Source organism: Lathamus discolor, chromosome Z, assembly GCF_037157495.1.
Source record: "Lathamus discolor isolate bLatDis1 chromosome Z, bLatDis1.hap1, whole genome shotgun sequence".
NCBI classification, from domain to species: domain Eukaryota; kingdom Metazoa; phylum Chordata; class Aves; order Psittaciformes; family Psittacidae; genus Lathamus; species Lathamus discolor.
In genome coordinates, this window is record NC_088909.1 from 56,362,539 (window position 1) to 56,384,148 (window position 21,610).

The following is a 21,610-nucleotide window of genomic DNA, read 5'->3' on the forward strand; positions in this document are numbered from 1 at the left end:
AAGACTTCTATTATAGGAACCTGTTTTCAATACATCCATTTATACCATTTTCAGAGATTTCTGTGCAGACTGAGTTGGACTTTTTACCTGACACTGGATGCTGCACAACCGTGGAAGACTTTCCCTGGTAGCCTCAACAAGCACACAGGACGATTTTTCTGTGACATAGCTTCAGTATGATTGATGATTCTCATTTGTAAAGCTGATGGTAAGTAGCAAAGAGTGGAGAATTACATGTTTTTTTGTCTGTAGGGGGTTTGCTCCTGAAATTACCTGTCTAAAAGATGATACAAGGCAGGGCTGGCCACAGCTGCCTGCCTGGAAGACTGCTTGATGTTACCCATAGCCTTGAAACTGGATTTTCAGTGATCATACATGCGACATAAGAAGTTGCATGTGATTCGGTGAGTACTTACAGTCTTTGGCAGTTGGTAAAAAATTTCAGGTTGTGACTAAGTGAAAGTGCAGTTATCACACATGAAGAAAGCAGAGCTGAGCATCACCATGTTCTTGGCATGGTGACATTCCACAGTTGTCTCATGCTGGACCCTGTTCCTGGACACCACAGTTTTCTTCAGAAGATGATCCAATGAGGTAAGGGCTCAAAGGCATGAGGCATTCCCTTTCATGTTTTGGGACATAAACACAGTACACATACAAAACCTGTGGCAGCTCCATTGTTTTGTCCCACTACAGCCTTTCCTAAAGCCACAATGTTTCTATGATGGCTTTTTGCTTATTTATTGTCTTAAATATAAATCCTATGGCCTCAAAAGTGGAATGCAGTGTAATAGATATAAACCATACCTACCCCTGGGTCAGAAGCAGTATCTTAAGCCCCAGGGTATTCAATCTTGTGAACACTGGGTTTGATTGTCCTTGCAAGACCACATCAGTGGCTAGCCCTGTGTAACTTTTCTTGAATGGCATCTGGAGGGTGAAATGGACTCTCTGGTTTCCCACCCAGCAAGTTGAGGCTTATGAGTGAGGCTCTGCTGTTGGCATACTGCTGCTCTGTAGCAGCTGCTGCCTGAAATGTGTTTCTAAACTCAGGAGCCTTCTGCCTTTGTAAGACCATTCCAGGTGTGCCAAGTCACAAAGCTCATGGATCATCAGACAAGTCGGAAAACCCTCAAGTTTTTGATGGGACCTACTCGTATTTTGTTTTCCCCTTCTATTCTTTTGGAACTAAGAGGTTTAGCTTAAAAAGACTTGGGTTGTTATGGCTGAGTTATTGCTGTCTATTTATCTGATGGACCTACAGAAAAAGATCATCAGGCTGCCAGCCCATTTCCTCATTGCAATGTGGGTTGTTGTGAGGACGACTTGTATAAAATTGACTGTTCTGATTAGTAAATACCCTTAAATTTAAAGGAAACTGCATTTGCAGTTTTCTAAATACATAAAAAAAGTGTTACACACACCCACACTCCCTTACACTTACATTAGAATCCTAATTGCAGCTCTGGGTGTTGTTTAAATCTGTGGTAAAGCTCTGGTTTATCTGGACTTGAACTCACCATTCATGTTGTTGGTTTTGCAAAATAGCTTTGTTTTTTCTTATTTATGATGGGGTTTTTTTTTCTATTGCTTTGTAGTATCTTGTGACATCCCTGTCGAGACTTTTTTACCCGCAGCAACAACAACAGGTTACAGGAGAGGCCATGCAACTCTGACCGGAATGGTTTTAATCCAAGTGCATTTACTGCTTAACTTCTTCCACTGTCTCCATTTGTTACTCCCTACCTCTCCCCCATCTGTTTTGTTGCCCCCTGCACACCCATCATACCAAGTCAGTTTTCTAGTTTGACTTCTGATAGAAATCTGGTGTTGGGACCCATAGAGTCATATAGAATTTCATCCTGCAAAGGCCATATTTGCACATGCCTATGAGCATGTTTTACATTTGTAACATGCTGATCTGAATCCTCTGAATGTCCTTGGTTGTTGATTTCTATATAATTAACGCATTATGGTCTTGGATGGCTACAAGCAATTTTCCAACACACTGAGGTTCCCTGTTACTATTAATTTGTTTTTCTGCAGTACGACCATGACACATGTGCCAGCAGACTGTTCTCTGCTCCTGAACTTGCCTCCTTGGGACTTTTCTTTCATTCTTGTACTGCAGCTTCTAAATAAAACCCATTGCAGCTGTCCCTTTCTTACCAATCAGGAATCCTGATTGCACATCCAGTCTATCTTTGTTTTCTGTGGACCACCAGCTGGGATTTGCATTATGTTTCGCCTTAAAATGCACATACTGCAGCAATTTCAGAACCCCACAGGGAAGGTGACGTGCTCCTCAGACTGCAGATCTCTTAAAAAAGAGGCTAAGACTTGCAATGCCCACCGGGTGGCTCCAGACACCGCACCTTGCTCCTTCTCTAACTGTACTCCGAGCTAGCCCAGCTCTGCATAAATACGTGGAAGTGCTGACTAATAGGAAGAACGACAGGGCAAGGCCCAGAGTAACAAATACATGATGCACCAGATACATAATTAATGGTTATTAATCACTACTGGCATCACGGTAGCACCCAGAGGCCCAGTGGAGAGTGCCTGTGCAGGAACTAACATAAGGCACTTATCTGAGGCCCCTATACTCAAGGAGACAGGTGGGCTTACATAGGCCTTGGAAATTACGCTCTTTCCTCACTGACTGTAAGGGGAGCAAAGGAAACGACACTTTAAATACAGGTGACTTACTTAAGCCTCTTCAGTTATACAGGATGAGCCCAGGCTTTTGGGGTAAGGGAAGTACTGAGGATTAGAACAGTAGCAGTGTCTTCCTGGGCTCCATGAACATGTGTCCTGTGTACCTGTGTGTCCTGCATGTTCTGGCCTTGACAGACACAGACATGGCATATAAAGAAAGGTTTGGCAGGGGAGAGGATAGTCGTCTGATTTAAGGTGAAGACGGAGTAGATAATCACTGTAACGCACCAATGCAATAAAATCAACCCAGGCTGTTGCCTAACCCTGTGCTTTCTCTTTGTAAATACACACCAGGTTTTTAATCTTTTTCAAAATTGTGCCTGACACCTCCACACAAACACGTCTTTCTGATACAGAATTTCCCTGATTTTGTTTTTTCCACTTACCAAATGCTATACAGACTCTGTGGAAGGACTGCCCTGTGGTAAGGCCAGTGTACAAGGGAAGCCAACCAACCATCCAACTCTAGTGAAGCTAAGCATAACAAGGAAAGGAATGGAGACTAGTTCTTTTTGTTTTACTCCAGGCAACAATCCCATTTGGTCCATGATTAAGATTTAATTCAGATGTAATGAAGTCAACAATTCCTACTCTTTATGTTATACCACAATTTACTGCTTCAGGAAACCCCTGTCAGTTCTACTAGGCTTGAAAGAAGTGTGAAGATCTCAGATGGCTTTGCATAAAGAGGGAGTGTGGTGATTGAACACATATGATAAACATATATGAAGAATAAATACAATACAGATGAAGAAATTTACCCATCTTGCAAACAGCATCACATAAAGAGTCATGTGATTTTTTTAGCTTTGAACTGTTAAAGCCAAGGAGACTCCGAAGTTTTGCACTTGATAATCTGTCACTAGTTCTCCTCTAGTATGGCATCAGAAACCCAATCTTGCACAGAACGTCCATTTTATTGAAAGGCTGCAAAAAATTGAAATTGCATTTTTCCGGCTGAACCTGGCCCAGAGAACCTGGCTTCTTTCAGAAAGGGCTGTAGCATGTGATCTACTGTATTAAAAGTTTTAATCCACTTAGAAACAGATGCTACTTTACAGTACATTAGGCTAAAAAAAGTGTCCTTGAAAACCTGCTTTTGTCCAGGGCTGAATTTAAGCCTATATGTCCCTTCCTTCTTGTGGAACATGTCTCTTACTCTGCAGCATACTGACATGGATGAAATGTCAGAAACACTTGAAGTGGAAATTCCTTGATATGCAGAGATGGGGCTTTGGAATTTCTTTTTCTTTCCCAAATTAGGAAAATAGGTGTCTTTATCAAGGACTATATCTGGTACACACAGTTGAGGAGAGCAGACATAGCTGGAGTGGGGGGAGTCTGTGCTCAGATTGAACAGTCAATCCTTTTCCTCACTTTATAAGATGGATAGGCATCATTAAATAATTACAAGCAAGCAATGCCTAGGAGTTGTGGAAGATTCTGAGATTACTACTCCTAAACTTAAACACTGGCATTTAGGCATCTGTTAAGGCACTGGCATGCCATTCTTGTATTTTAAGTATGGGTTGAGTTTCAGAACTGAGATAGTAAACTGTGTTGGGTTTTTTTCTTTTGGAGTGCTACGGCTGAATATATTATACCATATATAAAAACCTCAAACCTATTGCCACCCAGCAGCTCTGAACTCATTGCTTTTCTGGGACCATCCTGCAAGTCCTAAAGAATTCTCTAATCACACCACAGAGTGAGTTCCTCTGGAAATCTGAGATTTCCTGTTGTTGAGGCTTTTTGCCTGGTTTTGTTTTGGTTTCTGTTTTCCTAAGAAACGTATCACATATGAAATGTGCCCCAGCAAAAGCTTTATGGGAGGTAAAGGATGTGCTACTATGGAAACCACAGTCCTTAGGGGTTGCTGAAACACTGATCTCTGGAGCTTCAGCAGATGAGATCTGATATTGACCGATCTTAGTGGAGAAGGAGACAGAGGGCTTGAAGACGAACAGCTCCTGAGCAGAAAGCTTGATCTTCCCTCCTAACGTGAGAAGAATTTGGAGAAACTGCCTGGATATGAGGACACACTTTTGCTATTTCGTTCTTAGAGAGCTCATCCAATGTAGTATGGAGAGGCAGAATAAGGGCTTGTGTACAGCTGCGTCTGGCATTTTAGGTAAAACACAAAAATGCTGAACAAACAGTGTTCTTGTCCATTTTCTACAGCTGCCATCAATGTGGAAATAGCAAAAAAACCCACACTCATGTAGACCATGCACTTGGAAGACACACTGTTCTCTGTGCTAGCATATGCTTCAGCAAATGTTCATCTCTCTGGAGGCAAAGACTGATGGAAATGGATAAGACCTTGCAAAGGAGAGGTTTATGGCACCTGTAGTCCTGGCTTTCACTGTCTGCTCTATGGAAGGTCTGAGGAGCTGGTTCTGACATCAGATGATCCTTCTTTTGAAGGAGCGTACTCACATCTGTCTTTTGTGATTTCTCTCCCTCTGTCATGCAAAGACTATTAATGGCAGTCCCAGGAGAGACTTAATTATAGCCACAGTTCTCAGTCTGAGGCATGCTAAGTTTTTATCCTGGGAAGAAGAAGCAGGAAACAACCCTTGGCATCAGAAAGAATTGAAAGAACAGACACTGGAGGAGAGTAAATGCTAAAGCTGTGAGAAGCTCAGCAGAACCATGAGCTTGTATTTGCTGGACTCTGCAGTGAGAAAAGACTTTAGTGTAGATCCCATCTAACATCAGAGATCTTTGAAGCATTCATAGTCTATTAATAAGATAGTGTAAGATCTTATTTTCTACATATCAAATCAGCTTGGTGAGGGTGTTCTCCTCAGGGCCTACCACAGCCTCTCTGACAATACTCAGATCTGAACATCTCCCTGGAAAGAGACAATTGCAGTATTGGAACAAGAGGACAATTCTGCCAGCTTTGGGATAGTTTTATTGCATTTTGGATCTGCTGCTACCTGGAGTAGGACTTCTGTCTAATACATACGTCTTTGTCTAGTAAGCAGACATAGGTCCAGCACAGAAGAACAACATAATGCTTCACACAACCAAGGCATCTTTTGCTTGCGGGAGGTGGTGTCATATCTCTTCCTGCATCACTGGGCATCTTTTTTGTGTAAACTTACATTCAGCATCTGTTTTGATCAATCAGGTTAAGTGGACAGAAGCTGTGCTTGTCCTGCATCCCTCTCACAGGCATCTGTCAGTTCAACACTGCTTTCCAAAATACTTCCCAAGGCTTTTTAAATATAGAACAGCAGCACCCTGAGATTGAAGATGCTAAGGTGGAGGGATTATATACCACCTCTTCTCAGCAAGACAACAGCGATCAGCAAAGACATCTGCTTGTCGCAGGAAAGACCTCATGACTTATGGTCCAAATCACAGACCTGCCCCTGCCACCATTAACACCAGAACTCTTTGTCCATGCTGGACCAGCATAGAAAAACTTTCTCCTAGAGGTGACACAGCCATGGCTTACCAGCAGGATACAAGAGTGTGAAGTACTCCGCAAACCCAAAGGGCTTTTGTAAATGTTAGGAGCAGGACGTGCTGGCAGCTGAGTAGCCATGAGTGAAGAATGGAGAACACTCATACAGCTTGGACACTTTCCTGCATTACTTCACCCCCAAGAACATCCACAGTCCCAAAGTGCCACAGGTGCTTCTTGCATGTGCTTTTTGAGGATCCAGCATCCACTGCTCTAAGCTGTCTGCCTAGTTCACATGTCCAAAAAGGCTGCTCTGCCAGAGCAATAATTTATCACTCCTTGGAGTTGATGGGCACCTCCTGAACCAATGTAAACAGAGGCACTTTTGATTACTGATGGGATATGCCACTTTACTGAGAATTTAGTGGCTTTCTCAGTGGGTTTCTCTTCTACAGGAGCACACCAAGTAGAGTCCTGGTATCTCATGCTAGTATCTGTCATCAAGTAGTGAAATATATTGTCAGAGAGTATTTCATGTTAGCATACTACATGAAAGCTTCAGAGCAATGAAAACGCTTCACAGCAAAGGAAGCTCTTAACCTGTTGTAGTAAACACAGACCACCACCACAAACTATAATGTAATCTAGTAAAACAAATTAATTTTGGGAGTCTTTCAAATGCTTTGAAGGAACAGCAGACTTCAGGTGGGCTTCTCTGCATTATGAATGCTGCGTGTCAATACCCAGATGTCGAATGCCAACTTTCCATTCACTGCTGCAAAATAACAGACTGTCATGTGGTAAAAATAACCCTGGGAGGCATGCAACACATTCCAGCACTTTTTTCACCTACAGCACACTGTCAAAAATTTGTCTCTGGAAGTCACTGGGCATCTGTATCAGTGATAGCCCAAACAATCTGTGTTTTGGTGATTTGGAGAGTAAGTTTAAGGAAAATACTTTTTATTCATTTTATGATATAATTATATCTATAATATAGATAATATATATCTAGAATAATATATATATAATAATATATATCTATAATAAATCTATGTTAGCTGCAGGAATCAGGAGATCACTTTTTCACTGTGTGGCAATGGAAAAGAGACTTAGAAATGGCTTCTTTCCTTAACACTGACTTTTAGGAGACAAAATGCCAAACTAACTTTAAAGCTTCTCTGTGTGTAAGCAGCTTGTGCCAAGAGACACCCTAAATCTGTAGGGTTTGCTCTGCCATTGACGCAACAGTGCCACCAATCTTGCAGCGGGGCTTTCAAACATTTAGTAATGCAGCAATGTCTTTCGATCTTTCCCAAAACTGGCAGATTTCCAGCCCACTCAGGACTCAATGAATGTTAAATAAGGGGACCAATCTTCTTAGTAAGTCCACCGGACTTTCTTTTTTAAAGAAGTGAAAGACACAGCACCAGTACCAGAAATTATTTATGTTTTTTGTTTTGAAGACTCAAGTTAAGCAAGCAGGATTGCTGGGAGTCCAGGACCAACATTGCTCCAACATTGCTTATTCTCCCATTTCCACTCTGAATTCTTGGGTAGAAAGACCATTTCTAGTGTTCATACATTTCAGAATCTCTAAACAGACTAAACTAATCCCAACTATCAAATAGTCATTCTGTCTGTAATCCACTCTTACACTGTTCATATGCCTGCAAATTGCCTTAATCTTGAACTCCATACAAGTTTTTTTAACTTGTGTCTGAATCTTGTGCTTCTGTGTCCTCCTGTTAGTAATTATCAGCAGAATGATAGCATTTAATTATTTGTATCTCGTTCTTTGGTCAACTTTTTCTCTGGGTTTGTGATGCAGGTATTTTTTCAATTGCTTGGCATGAAATGTACAGAAATGCTGACTAACGTAGGAATCCTTCTTCCAAATGTATTTGTAGATGAGGGAGCTCATTAAATCATTACATTTACTCATGTCTAAGTTTACTCCTATGCACATATCCTTGCAAGCTATGCGCTGAAGTATGCAATTTCTCATATCATGATAACACGGAAGTCTAATAAATAAACAGCAGTTTGTACACTCATGCATTTTTGTTGCCCCAGTTGAAATTAAACACCTCCCACACAAAGGACAACTAGTTACATTGTCTTAAAATCAACACTACAAGCTTGTGTATATCTTGCAAAACATCTGATTTTATTGGTAAAGTCACTTAAAACTGAATAAGGAAAAGCATTACTCAACTGAAGAATCTTTGTTACTTGCAAAGCTTCCAAGACCATCTACAAACAATCTTCTGTTTGTAGAGATTCAGTTCTCTACTTTTGTAGAGATTCAGTTCTCTACCTTTCTTTAAGGTAGAGATATTTGCCTCCTTCGGACAGCACAGACCTATATGAGCCCACATGAATGTTAGCCTGGTCTCAAACACTATCTCTTTCAGTTTCCTGTTCTAAGTGTCACAGTTCGCTCAGCTTGTCAGACCTCCTGTTTACATCTGGCCTGCAAATAGAGATGGGTACTTCTCTAGTGCAATGGCTGTTCATGTAGTAAATGCAGATGTATGAGAAAACTACCTTCCTGAGTACTTCAGTGTAAGTAGAAAGGGTGCCTTCTGGATGACAATGGAAGAGGAAGGGAAAGGGACTGCATGTTCTGTGACTGGATGACTGCATGCTCTCCATTGTTAAAAGTAGGGGTACAGGTGAAATCCTCCCCTCTGATTCTTTCCTGAAAATTTATACTGGAAATGCAGTGCACAGGCAGCAAAAAAAATCTCTTCAGGATGACTCCATCCTACTTCACTCCTAGATGATGCGACTGACATCTTCTCTCTTCTTACTCCTTCTGCAGCCCTTTAGCTATCTCTATGGGCTCTGGATGTGTCATTTTGTCATGGATGTAAATTGTAATTAGACTAATGACCTTGACACCTACTGTCTTATCTCTACAGTTCAGGTGTAGTATTTTCTCATTTAAATAAAACTGCTTTTTTTACTGTCTTCAGAATTCCCTTAGAAAGGTAACAGGGAAGTCAAGCATGCTAAAGAGGTTGTCAAACAAATGTGTTTTCAACTCAGGAGCAAGCAGTTGACCTGTCATTTGACAAATAAGTGGTCACAGCTGAAGAAAGCTCCATTACTTCCAATGTTCAGAGATTTTATTTCATGTCTTTGGTTAAGGAATAAAAAAAACCCCAAACAAACGACAGGGTAAAGGTTTTACACAGACTTTCATCCTACACTTTGGACAAATTAAACAAAGCAGGTTTTGTTGTCTTCATTGGTGGTACTCACATAGCTGAAATTAGACACATGCCGATGTGTTTTGCTGGTTGGGGTCAGAGTACTTAGCATACTGCAGCATTCAGCAGTAGGTGAAATACGTACTATAGAACATACTTCTGAAGTTCATTCCATGTTTTTGTTCTATCTACTACATTAGTTTCTGGAGTAAAGGATCAGGTAGCATATGAAATCTAAAAACTAAATCTTCACTTTCTTGCCTTATGCTACATCAGATGTAATGAAAAATACACATTCTCAGGGTGGTTTTAATTGATAAAAATCACAAAGCAGAGACCAGTAGCATGAGGCAACTCTTACATTCTGATCTATTATCTATGCTGATCTATTACATAGAAGCCATAGTGTCATCCAAGCTTAGAGTGGGTTTGATTCTGTATATACCCAAACAAGCATTCTTGGTGAATTATCTAAGAAATTTCACAAGAAACCTCCCTGTCACATATACACCTCAGCAGACACATTTATAACAGCTGGGGTACCAAACTGGACCAATTTTTGCCAGTTTTCTGCCGGCTGAAAAAACTGGAAATTCATATATTCCCTAAATGGCAGAAGAAACAGTCCTGGAATTTGTCCTGTGGTGGATAAAAGCATTTTCCTTATGAAAATAAAGGAAAAATGCTTTTCATTTGCAGACCATTGCTTGTAGGAAAACAAAGGAAAACACTCAAAAAAGGACAAATATCAAGTAGACTGCAGTGGGAAACTGATAAAAGTAAATAATTCTAATGCCCAAACATTTCTTCAGAAAACAGTAGATATTTGATCTGCCAGTGGCATCTGCTCTTGCATTTCAGAAAGTCATTTGAACCAGTGAGAAGCAAGTGCTAAAGAGTGATGCCCCTGTTTGAACTCTGTTTGGCTGTAGGAGGTGTAAAGCAATGGAGAATCACTGTAGTGTTGATCAAATCATGCATGTGCTTCTGAAGAGGGAACTCAGCCCTCTTTTATCTCTCTTCCAAGACCATAGAAGTCCATTAAACACAAAGATACCATGAGGGCTCTACCTTGCACTTATTGGACATTTGGAAACAAATCCCGGGCACATTTGGCTGTTTGTGTGCCTACCTCCTTACACTTTCCCATGAGCAACTGATGTCAGCTACTGCCAGAGATGGGGACCTGGATGAGGAAGGTCTCTAACATTAATGGAAATGACCACTCTGACATAAAGCAAAGGAAAATTGTCCCTACCTGTATATGTTTTCTTCCAGCTTTTTCACCTTCAGCTCATCCTCTTCTGACTGCCTCCTTCTGGCTTCTTCCTCTTCTGCAGAGCCAGCAGGAATTCCCTGTAGCAGCCATTTTTCCCGAAGAGCTTTTGACTGTAAGGTAAAAACCCCAGAATCTTAGGAACAGGCTGAACAAAAACCATCTGAAGATTGAGAAGGAGTGGCCTCTGGTTCTGAATATTAGGTTGTCCCCCCTGGATTTCTGATCGCTGTTTTAGACAGTCGATTTCAGCTGATCTATCAGCTGTTTATCCAGATGATTTACAGTATACATTTTATTTACCATCAATGTCTCAGTATGAAGTTATTTTTAGTTCCTACTAAAAACAATAGTTTAAACCACAGAAATAAGCCAGTCCCGTAGGAACTGAAATCTCTGAACAAAAGTGTGGATCTCTTGTGCATGATAAGGCATGTGCTGGAAGGAGTACAGCTTCAAAAACAAAAGAGCAGCGTGCTCTAAATGTAATGCGTTTCATTAAGGATAAAATCAGTCTGGTATTAAATTAATCAAAGATGTTATTTTTGATTTATACCACAGATGTGTCGCCATATATTTACAGGCAGACAGACAGACAGAAATATGCATTCACATAACCATACCCATCACCTCCTAGCCAGACACAAATTGGAACTAATGAACAAAACCTTTCCAGAAACTATGGGTATCCCAGGGTACAGCAACACTGCCATAGAAAGAAGCGATAGCCTACACTCAATATAATAATTTGTGTGAATTTTTCTATGCTTTCTACACAAAAAAAAAAAACATGTCTATAACCTCACCTGATCACTGCCTAATCCATTTGCAGTGGAGATACACTGATTGCAAGCAAATCTTTTAATAGCACATCAGCCTGTTTTGTCTTGTTTGGCCTAATTCCTGCTGCAGGGATGTGGCAGATCAGTTGGCAGACAGGACAAGCACCCATCAAAAGGAAGATCAGGAGCCCAAAGCCACACAAGACTCTGCCCCTTGGCAAGGAGAAAATGGAGCTGGTGTAAAAAAAAAAGTCAGCCAAGAGACTGATCAAAATAGCCCCTTGCACAGACCAGAAAGGTGGCACCTTGGTTTTGAATTTGCAAAGCAATCAGCAAAGCTAGTTCAAGAAGCCAGCTGTGAGAGCATGTATCCTCTCCAGCAAAAAAAAAGAGCTAATAAGGAAACCATCAGTTCAAAGAAATTGGATTTCAGAGGCTGCCTAAATGTGCAGTATCAGCCTTTTTAATGCCATGTTCATTGGTGGAATGGAACCCGACTTGGGCAAACTATGTATAAGGGAAAAACATTCATCACCAAAAGCAGCCTTCAAACCCAGCCCAAAATAGAAAGATTTTTGACATGACAGACAAGTCTTACTTGTTAGTTTTTGAGTGTATATATAGGCATAGTATCTATGCAAAAATCTATTCTTGTCACTCCATGGCCTATTTGTCATTAGGCAATTAGACTTTAATGAGGCAGCAGACAGAAAGCGAAACAAAACACACAAGCAACTTAGACTATAAACCTTTTGCTAACTTTATCTGTGCTGTGCACCAGAAGAATTCCAGGTGGATTTTAAGTCATTTCTATACAAATTAGGAACTTCTGCATGATAGAAATGACCTTGTACTCTTATACAATGCAGTCATGTTCAACAGTTGGACCCACTGATGCTGGACATGTACTTTACTTGGCTGAACTCAGCTTTGCACATGGCCTCCAAGACGTTAGCTCATGGAACACTGGGGATGGCTATCTCTGTGCATGGTTTCTGCTCACTGCTCCCTTTGCAGCCACTACCATCTAGCAGTGGTTCCTGCTCCATTTTGTGGGCTGGTAGTGATATTTCTCTGTGGGACCTTTGTTTTTCCTGTTCAACCCATCTGATTACTGGAATCAGAGAGATGAAACCCAGAAGTTTCATCAGCTCATTCCAGCCCAATGTGCCGTAGGTATGTCCCCTCTGCAGGGGACGCACAAGTCATCACATGTACCAAGAAACAAAGTGTGATAGGCAAAGATGGATTTACAGGTCCCGAGGTGCTAAGCATTAAACAACCTGTGCTTTGTCATTCGAGAGGTTTCAGCAGCACAACCCAGTAGATATCTGTTGGTCTAGATCCAGTGAGAAGAGCTGTGAAAGCTGATTGCTTTTTAGAAAATTGCTGTCTTTTCTCTAAAAAGAAATGTGCCCCGTTGGGTGTGGAACTATGTTGCTACATGTGTCATCCTCAGCTGTGGTCCTGAATCTGAAATCATGAGTGATACTGAGTTGGAGAAAAAACCCCCGAAGTTTCTAAAGACAAATGCTAAAGATGAAGGCAGCATTCTCTGCTTCAAACCTGTTTTAAATATGGCTTCAACAGTCCTAATAAAGCTTTTGGCAAAGTGCTGCTTGGACAGCACTGAAGACGTTCAGTTGACAGTCACTTCTCGTTTGCTACAGAGGACAGATAAAATCCTGGCTTTTTGTTATGTGTTTTTATAGAATCTGCATGCTGATGCTCGGACAGAGAGAAGACAGTCCCTTCAGTACAACTGCTGAACACCAAAAATAAGGTATGTTATGCAGCTTTTATTCTGTTCTTTGTTTATGTGAAATATTTAAGCCACAAAATCACGTGACTTCCTTCTCCCAGAAGCCTCTTTTTTGGCCTATTAATAGCGTGAATTTGAAACTGGAAAGCATCAATGGGATTTTTTAGAAGTCGTATTTAGAGACAAGAATGCTATGATCTACTAAAAATCCTCCCTCTTGGGTGAAATGTCAGCATATTTTATCTAAAACAGGAAAGCTGGTAGCTTTGAAGTTTCTGTCTCTCCTTTTTAAGATGAAAATTAAGGCATTCATTAAATAGTAGGCTGAGGAATCCAGACAAGAAGACTCTGAGAAATGAAAACATTTATAAGAAGCATTTCTTAAAATTTGCCAGTCTGTCACAGTTATGTATATTTATACACCCACTGCAAATACAATAGGCAAATGGGCAGGCACGTATCAGGGGACCGCATGCAAATATTTGCTGTCCGGAAACCATTTGCTCCCCTGCCAGAAGACTGGCATAGTGCTGGGGCAGAGTGTAGGGGTGCAATAATCTCTCATCTGCTTTGAGCCAAACTTTCCCAGAGCATTTGCATCAGAAACCTAAGAGGAAGGCTTTGGCACACGGGATGACACTGAAGGTAGGTAGGGTGCCATAGGGATGTCATGGTAGAGCTGCACTGGGTGCTTGGTCACAGCTCCTGGGTAGGAGACAGTCCAGTTGAGGAAACCAGCATCAAGGCAGTCCAGCCAGATGCAAACCAGAGCCAGATGTGACTTGGAAACAAAGAATGTTCGCTGCCATCTGTCCTCCACAGCTGGGTTATGCTTCCTGAAAAAATCTTGCAAAATCTCACCCCAGGAAGAATAGGTGTTTCTCAAATCTGCTAAAAGTAGAATGCTTGCTAGCCCCAAAACAACTAGCTGTAAGAGTTACTCCTGCTTAACAATGCTGTGTATTTGCTACATTCTGCAAATAAAATGGCCACGAGCTAGTATTTCAGCATCACTCCTCCTTCATTGTCTGTCATAAGCTTTAACTCTCTATGGCATCTCAAAGCTTCTTTATGCTCCAGAGTTGTGCTGTATGATTAGACATTGTCAGAATGGCAGAGGGCTCCAAGAGTGGCCAGATAGGCTATTGTAAAAATACATGTATCTCTACAGCTCATTCCAATACTGGAATGTGAATATGCTGTACTTTCAGAAGGCACCACTTCACTGGTACAATAGCAGCTATGCTAAGTACATTTTGGTATAAGTATGCCTTCATTTACTGCAAGAGTACAATTTCTTCAGGGCTAAATCTTTCAGCAGAAATTAGATCTTGTCATTAAAAAGGCTTTCTGTTGCTGAAGTGGAAAGGGCACAGGCTTGTGAGGCTTTAAGTCACCACTGCTCTCAGGTGATTTGGTTTCCTTGCACATAAGTGAGATTGCAGAGATAACTGTGGCTCCATATTTATTTTGTTGAAGGGTAGGAAAAGCAAAGTGAGTTCTGCACTATGCAAAAAGGGAAAAAAAACAGGTTATGGTTCTGTGAACAGATCACGGTGAGGACAGAAATAAGTACAGATGTTGGATAGGACAGGAAGAAACCATGCCAAATGTTCGAATGCAGTAGAGACTGTGATGGCCACAGCTCCCTTATATTCTGTTTATTCCAGTTTCATGCCTCAGGACAGTAAAGCCCAAGGGCTTTAAGTTGTTTACATTTAGTGCTGGCGAGGAAACAATGCATAGCCCCTTAAAAGCACATAGCAGAATTAATACTGCATTGCAAAGAAAATATTTACTCCCAATGCTGTGTTTTATTTTAATATTGCATCAAAAGATTAAGTACTGGGGGACACATTTTATTATAACAAATGAATATTTTTAGCAGCATTTTTATATGCCATTATGCCCATTACATGCCACCTCTGGACTCCCTGCTTGTGAAAGGTGATTAATTCTAACCATCATTGTTGTTGACTTCAGACCTACTTCCATAAACATTGCTCATAAAGAATAGCACATTTCCAGTCCCACATGTGGTGTGACAGTGTCTTAACCTGAAGTACAGGTTAAGACTCATTTGCCAGACTTGCCATTTGACCCCATGGCAGTATAAAAGTCAGTTGTTGCTGTGCTGCTACCTTTTGAGGTAGTTTCTTCAAGCAGGGTTTGGTTGTATTTTGGGGTTTTTTTGTATTTACATGTGGTTAGAGAGACAGTCTTTACTATCTCTCCTTGAGAGCAGTGCTTGCTAAAGTGGAGCATTCCTCTGGCTGCTGAGCAATTTTCAAGGAAGCTGATAATCCTGAGGAGAAATGAAGGTCGAAAGTTGTCCCAAGAGAGCCAGCCTCTCCAATGAAGTGTGCCTGCTCTTGAGAAACACTACTGGATGTGGCCTCTTCAGGGTTATGATGCTCTTGTGTGCCATGAAAAGTGATAAATAATGATCCCTGGTGTAATTCTACTGGAATCAGAAGAGCTACATTGAAGACACTTCTAATGAAATCTGCCAAACTGAAGTTTTGTGAAAAGTCTTTGGGTTTTGAGGCTTGAAGATCACTAGATATTAAAAATTTAGAACTGAAATTATTTCTTATTATGAAATTATTTCTTATTATGAAATTAATTCCTCCTTAGGTGCATAAAGCATTTCTGTCCTGGAGAAAAGTTGAGTACAGGAGGCTGGTTCCTCATATTGTCAAATCAACATACAACCATCCCATGCCCTACTAAAAGACTGCAATAAACCTCTTCCTTCACCTGGCAGTGTGAGAGTCAGATGTTAGTCCTGAACTGTCTCACTAGGATGATGCTAGCATAACCAGTGGCATTTCATACATTTCAGATTTGCTCTTTGCATTTCAGAAAGCTCCCTTAATACAAAATGCCGTTTTCCAGGATGGTCTGGAACTCTGGAGGCAACGATGAGCCCTGCTGTGCTGCTCTGCAGCTACCTGGAGCCCCCTGCCCAGGGACTAAAGCTCTGTCAGCCAGCAGGTCAGCTATGAGAGGGAAGGCTTCCTGGAGCATTAGAGCCTTCTCTGCCTGTGCATTCCCAAGCATCTGCCTGCATCAATAAAATGGAGTTTGCAAGGAGCAGAAGTGCAAGAATGACCACACAAAAACTTTGCTGGGTTTTCTCCTTTTCCTTTCTAACCCTCCCTCATGGCCACCCTGAACACTGCATATCCTGCTTGCCATGATTTTATACAGCTTCACTTGCTATCCAGCTGGCCCTAACCCAGCTAGTGCAGGTTACCCAGCAGGTCTAGGTCTGGCCCTCTCTAGGTCTGGCCCTCTTGTGTGCAGCACAGTTGCCAGCATTTGCAAAGAGGTTACTGGGACATGTATCGAGATTATAGAAAGATTTGTTCCTTTGCCAGCAGGCCTTCCCTAGCTTTCCAAAAAAATGGGGAAAAAAAAAAAGTAGTTTGAGCAAGCATGTTAATGTTAGATTGCCTTAACCATTCATGAATAAATATGCAAATGCAGAGAATGGGCTGTAGACATAAGCAGTATGACAGCTAGATCCATCTTAAAATAAGCATCTCCTCAAAATGTATTCCTCAGTGATGCTGTGGTATTTAATTTTCTGGTAGTCTGACTCTCTGCCTAGACTGAGGCAGAGTGTTCCTATGTGTGGTTTCAGTGCAAGAGAGTCTGCTTCCAAAACAGAGGAGAGGGATTGTCCTCACAAAACACAAGAGATTTTACTCTGCTCTGCCACAAGAAGGATGTAGCCTTGTATGGCATGACTGGTTCTGGAACAGAACAAGGAGCCATTTCCAGCTCACTGTCATGATATAGTTTTGCATAGCAGAAAAGCTTTCTGCTGCCTTTCCTGTCATCTAAGACGCTTGCTCTTGCCTAAGGAGCGTGACTGCATGATACACTGATATGATTCAAACATTGCCTAGACCTGGGAACTAAGTCATGCTGAAAAACTTGCAGCTTGATTGTAGTCTTGACTTCAGTCACGATACCATAGCTAACATAACTCATCAAAAAGAAGTATGTTAGCTGGTGGAGCTAACCAAGCCCAAGAACAAGCAGCATGTTTCTAAAGCAGATTAAATATTATCCTATAAAGTGACAGATTTGTTGCTATTATTCCAGAAATGAACAAAAGATTTCTTAGAAATATCTTAAGAAAGTGATGTCTTAAATTTTTTAAAGACGCATACATAGGGAAGCATATCTTTAGAAGGATACATTCGTGACTAGGGTTACAAATGTTTTCCAGCAGTCAGTTAGTGTGTATTCATCACATAAAAGATTAAAACACATTAACTAACATTTTTCAAGCATGTTAAGACCGTAATTGACAACCTTTTGTGATCATCCATTGGAGGCTGACAGCTTAACCTCTTCCAGAGTTTCTTCTCAGCCACACAGATACAGGTCACTGTGTCACTTGCCTGCGTTACCTTGTTTTCATAAACCTTACTGCAGTGAACCCTCAAATTCAGGATCACTGGTCCTCAGATCTTGTTTCAGAGCTGCTCAAAAGTTCCTGGTGCTTCCAAGGCTATCTGCTTATCCAAGGACCTAGTGTTCTGAGAGTCCCCAAGAAGCCTGTCTCATTTTTCCCTGTAGTTCCTGGGGTGACAGAGGTTTGCTAGAGCACCAGTGAGCCACCAGGCTGGGGGTGCAAGGGGAGGTGCATGTGGGGAGATGGGTAAATAAATAGTAGATGAAGTAAGTAAATAAGTAGATAAAAATAAATTCTGACCACTATGATAAGCACCACCTGGAATCATACTGGCCAAATGACTTTGCAGAGGTAATCTTTCCCACTTGTTTGTTTTCTGTAGCTGGTACATTTGACAGCCTTGCAGATCCTCTGAATATTTACTCATTCACTGCTCTTTCTCAAAGCACATGTTCAGCACAGCAACAGAGCAGACAGGAACACATTAAATAGAGCAATGTGACTGCAGAAATGGGTAAGGTGAGTCTGAGATGGGTGAGATGGCTGGGATGGTTTCACTTTAGGTAGGGCTAGATCTCAGCTGGGTGCCCCTGTAAAAAAGGCAAGGGAATGCAAGGGTGCAGCTGGAGTTGCAGATGCATGGGGAAGTCATGTCCATAGCAAGCTAAATGAGGGATGGGTATGATGATAGCTATAGCTTCTTCATGAAGTTCTCATGTTTCGTTTGTTTAAAAACTCTCAGGAATAGAAAATGCAGCTGTACAGATAGAGACCCAATTAGGAATGCTTTGGGTGAAGAAAGCACCAATCGGTTTATGTCCTCAGGTTAAACTTCCCATCCATTAGCAAGATCACCCATGTAAATATTTTGTGTGCACTGCTTTTAAACTGTTCAGGTCCCATATTTTATTTAACTTTGTAAGCCAAGTAGACAGTTGTTTCCATACAAAGATGAAGAAAAAGAAATAAAATCCAAGCTCCTTCAGGTGCAAAGAAACCCACCACAGCAAAAGACATTGTCGAGACACTACGGGAGAAGACACAAAGTTTGTGTCTTTCTTGCTGAGATCATTCATCAGCTACAGAGCCCTGGTCTGCTCAGACTAGTTCCACCGAAGGGGATCATCTGTACGGCCTGATACAGGGTTAGAGTTTCTAATATTCACTAGAGACTTGAGATGACACTGAGAAAAAAAACCCCAACAATAACATGAAACATCCAAACACAGCTGTTTCCTACATATATTTTCTACACATATGACTACCAGAAAGTTCTGCTTGAAGTAACAGGCAAAACCAGTCACGGTGATACCTAAGCTGGAGAGTTGGGGTTTATTTTCCGGTATCTCTCTTTCATAAGTCTATCTAAGATTTCAGACATCTTGACAGCAGGATGATAACGATGATTCTATTCAATTATTTGGCATTTTGCTTGTGGCAAGATTAAGCATCGTAATGAGAATAAACAATAGACAACTGCCACCAGCAGTTGTATACAATAGGGGTGAGGGGAGGGATGAGGGGTCTGGGCTGTCCCAGTAGGCACACACCGGCAGTGTGGGGACACAGCTTGCAAAAGGGGATGTCACAATGAGCTCATACATAGTCCTCAGGCTGGCGGCCTGGCCTGGAAGCAAGTTTCCCAGGGGTTGCATGGGATCTCCATCCTGGGCAAGAGTCCAAATGCAATAGGATGAGGGTGAGCATGGAAGAAACCCGCTCCTGTTGGTGGGGGCACAGGGAGATCTCCAGGGTCCCCTCACACATAAATTACTTCATGAGTCTGTGAGAACATCTCTGTTTCCCAGGGAATTTTGGAGCTGGAGTAAGAAATAGCTTCAAGCTAGCTAAAGTTTCTGGCCTTCATGAGGTTGGACTGAAAAACTGAGTAGGACGCCCTTTTGTAGAAGAGTTTGATCACACTTTCACCTCCTGGAGCCAGAAAGTCACGTATGTTTTGCTTTTTCCTATGAGTACTCAATCCATGTTTTCAAGGGAAGCAAAGCATGGCTTTGAGGGGGTGAGGAAGCGAAATAACTGTTTTTAGAATAGTTAAATATTTGACATTTCGAAAACTGGCAAACCTTTCTGTACAAAACAAATAGGCTTCCCAAGTTATCACCATTACTATCAGCCACAGTTGCTTTTACTACTATATTCTGAGAGAATAATTTCCTTTCTACATTCTGTCTGTCCTTGGCTTCAGTTTATCACTCTTTCCCACGTACAAGTATCAGTCAAAAGAGTCAGAAAGAAAACCTGTTTCTCAGAGATTCTTTTCTTTTCTGGTTTTTAAACTTATATCCATTATTTTAAAAAGCTAGAGTCAGGTAATGTGAATTAATTTTTGAGAATATATCAGGTCATTAAGAGAGGCTGGGGTTGAAGCCAACTGTAAACATCCTCAGGGTACATTGATACAATATGGCTAAAGGAAAACTGCTGGAGTGGCAGCTACCTACTTGAAGTACCTTGTTACCGATTTAAACATGAGTGCCAATTTTGATTTCAAGGAAGTCCAGGTTGTATGGGGATGCTTACTTACATGGTCATACCAGGGCAACTCTGCCCCAGTTTGAGCTACAGCTCTCACACAACAATACCTTTTTCCTGCATACAGTAATTCTCAGAGTAATTATACTGGAATAATTACAGTATATTCAGCATGAATATACTGTTTCATACTCTGTAAGCAATTCAGAAAGAACAAGTGCCCTAAATCCTTAGGCTGTGCAGTCCTATTCCCTCTCTCATTCCCTTTCTGGCCTACTGAATCTGGATTTCTCTTCTAGGTTGTAACACAGGTTAGGAGAGAGGCAAAGAGCCTCTCCCTTTTCAGCTTAAATCCTGGCAGGAGGTGAGCTTCCCAGATTAAGGTAGGCATTTGCCCAAAGAAGCTGATGTACAGACCAGGACAAAAAAGGGTCCTCTATTTTATGGAAATTGAAATTTCTCTTAAAATTAGCTCCATGCCCCAGAATTGTGGATGAGGCCCTCTACAGAGAGACAGGGTCAGCCCCACTTTCACAAGCCCTAGTCCTCATGAGGGAATTCCACCAGCCAGGCATTTGTTGGAGGGGCAGCACAGCAGGGCACAGGTAGTCCAGGAGGTTCCTGGAATGCGTTGATCGTAATCTCTCTCTGCAAGTGACAGAGAAGCCAACAAGGACAGGGGCTGTGCTAGACCTCGTTCTCACCAACAAGGAAGGGCTGCTGGGTAATGTGAAGCTCAAGGGCAACCTTGGCTGCAGTGACCATGAAATGTCAGAGTTCAAGATCCTCAGGACAGTGAGGAGGGTGCACAGGTGGACTTCAGGAGAGTGGACTTTGGCTTCTTCAGGGATCTGCTTGATAGAGTGCCATGGGATAAAGCCCTGGAGGAAAGAGGTGCCCAGTAACGCTGGTTAATATTTAAGGATCACCTCCTCCAAGCTCAGAAACCATGTATCCTAATAAAGAGGAAGCCAGGCAAAAATGCCAGGAGGCCTGCATGCACAAACAAGGAACTCTTGGACAAACTCAGACACAAAAAGGAAGCCTGTGGAGCATTGAAGCAAGAACTGGTAGACTGGGAGGAATCCAGAGAAATTGTCTGAGCAGCCAGGGATGAGGTTAGGAAAGCTAAAGCCCTGACAGAGTTAAATCAGGGCATGTCAAGGGCAACAAGAAAAACCTCTGTAGATATGTTGGTAATAAAGGAAGACTGGGGAAAATGTGGGCCCTCTATAGGAGGAAATGGAAGATGTCCCAGAAGACTGGAAGAAGGATGTCACCCCCATCTACAAGAAGGGCTTAAAGGAGGATCGATGAAATTACAGAGCTATTAGTCTCACTTCAGTTCTCTGGAAGGTTATGGAATGGATCCTCCTGGGAGTTATCACAAGTGAAATGAAGCAAGTTATTGGGAAAAGCCAGCACAGATTCACCAGTGGCAAATCATGCTTGACAAACCTGATTGCCTTCTATGACAAAGTACTCTGCTCAGCTGATGTGGGGTGAGGGGT

General features: G+C 41.7%; 1 protein-coding gene and 1 long non-coding RNA gene across 3 annotated transcripts in view; one reads left to right on the forward strand and one right to left on the reverse strand.

Annotated features, from left to right (window-relative positions):
- Nucleotides 1–21,610, reverse strand: part of PALM2AKAP2 (PALM2 and AKAP2 fusion) — a 267,010-nt gene that overhangs the window by 194,460 nt on the left and 50,940 nt on the right. Inside the window, exon 3 of the mRNA XM_065664052.1 lies at nucleotides 10,613–10,743. Within this exon, the coding sequence (XP_065520124.1) occupies nucleotides 10,613–10,743 (131 nt within the window). The remainder of the gene's footprint in view (nucleotides 1–10,612; nucleotides 10,744–21,610) is intronic.
- Nucleotides 53–2,525, forward strand: LOC136006061 (uncharacterized). Of its 2 annotated transcripts, none has more exons than XR_010608959.1 (4): nucleotides 53–127; nucleotides 253–404; nucleotides 533–594; nucleotides 1,599–2,525. It is a non-coding gene; the product is annotated as an uncharacterized LOC136006061 (long non-coding RNA). The 2 variants fall into 2 exon arrangements; XR_010608958.1 differs by having other exon boundaries at nucleotides 61–174.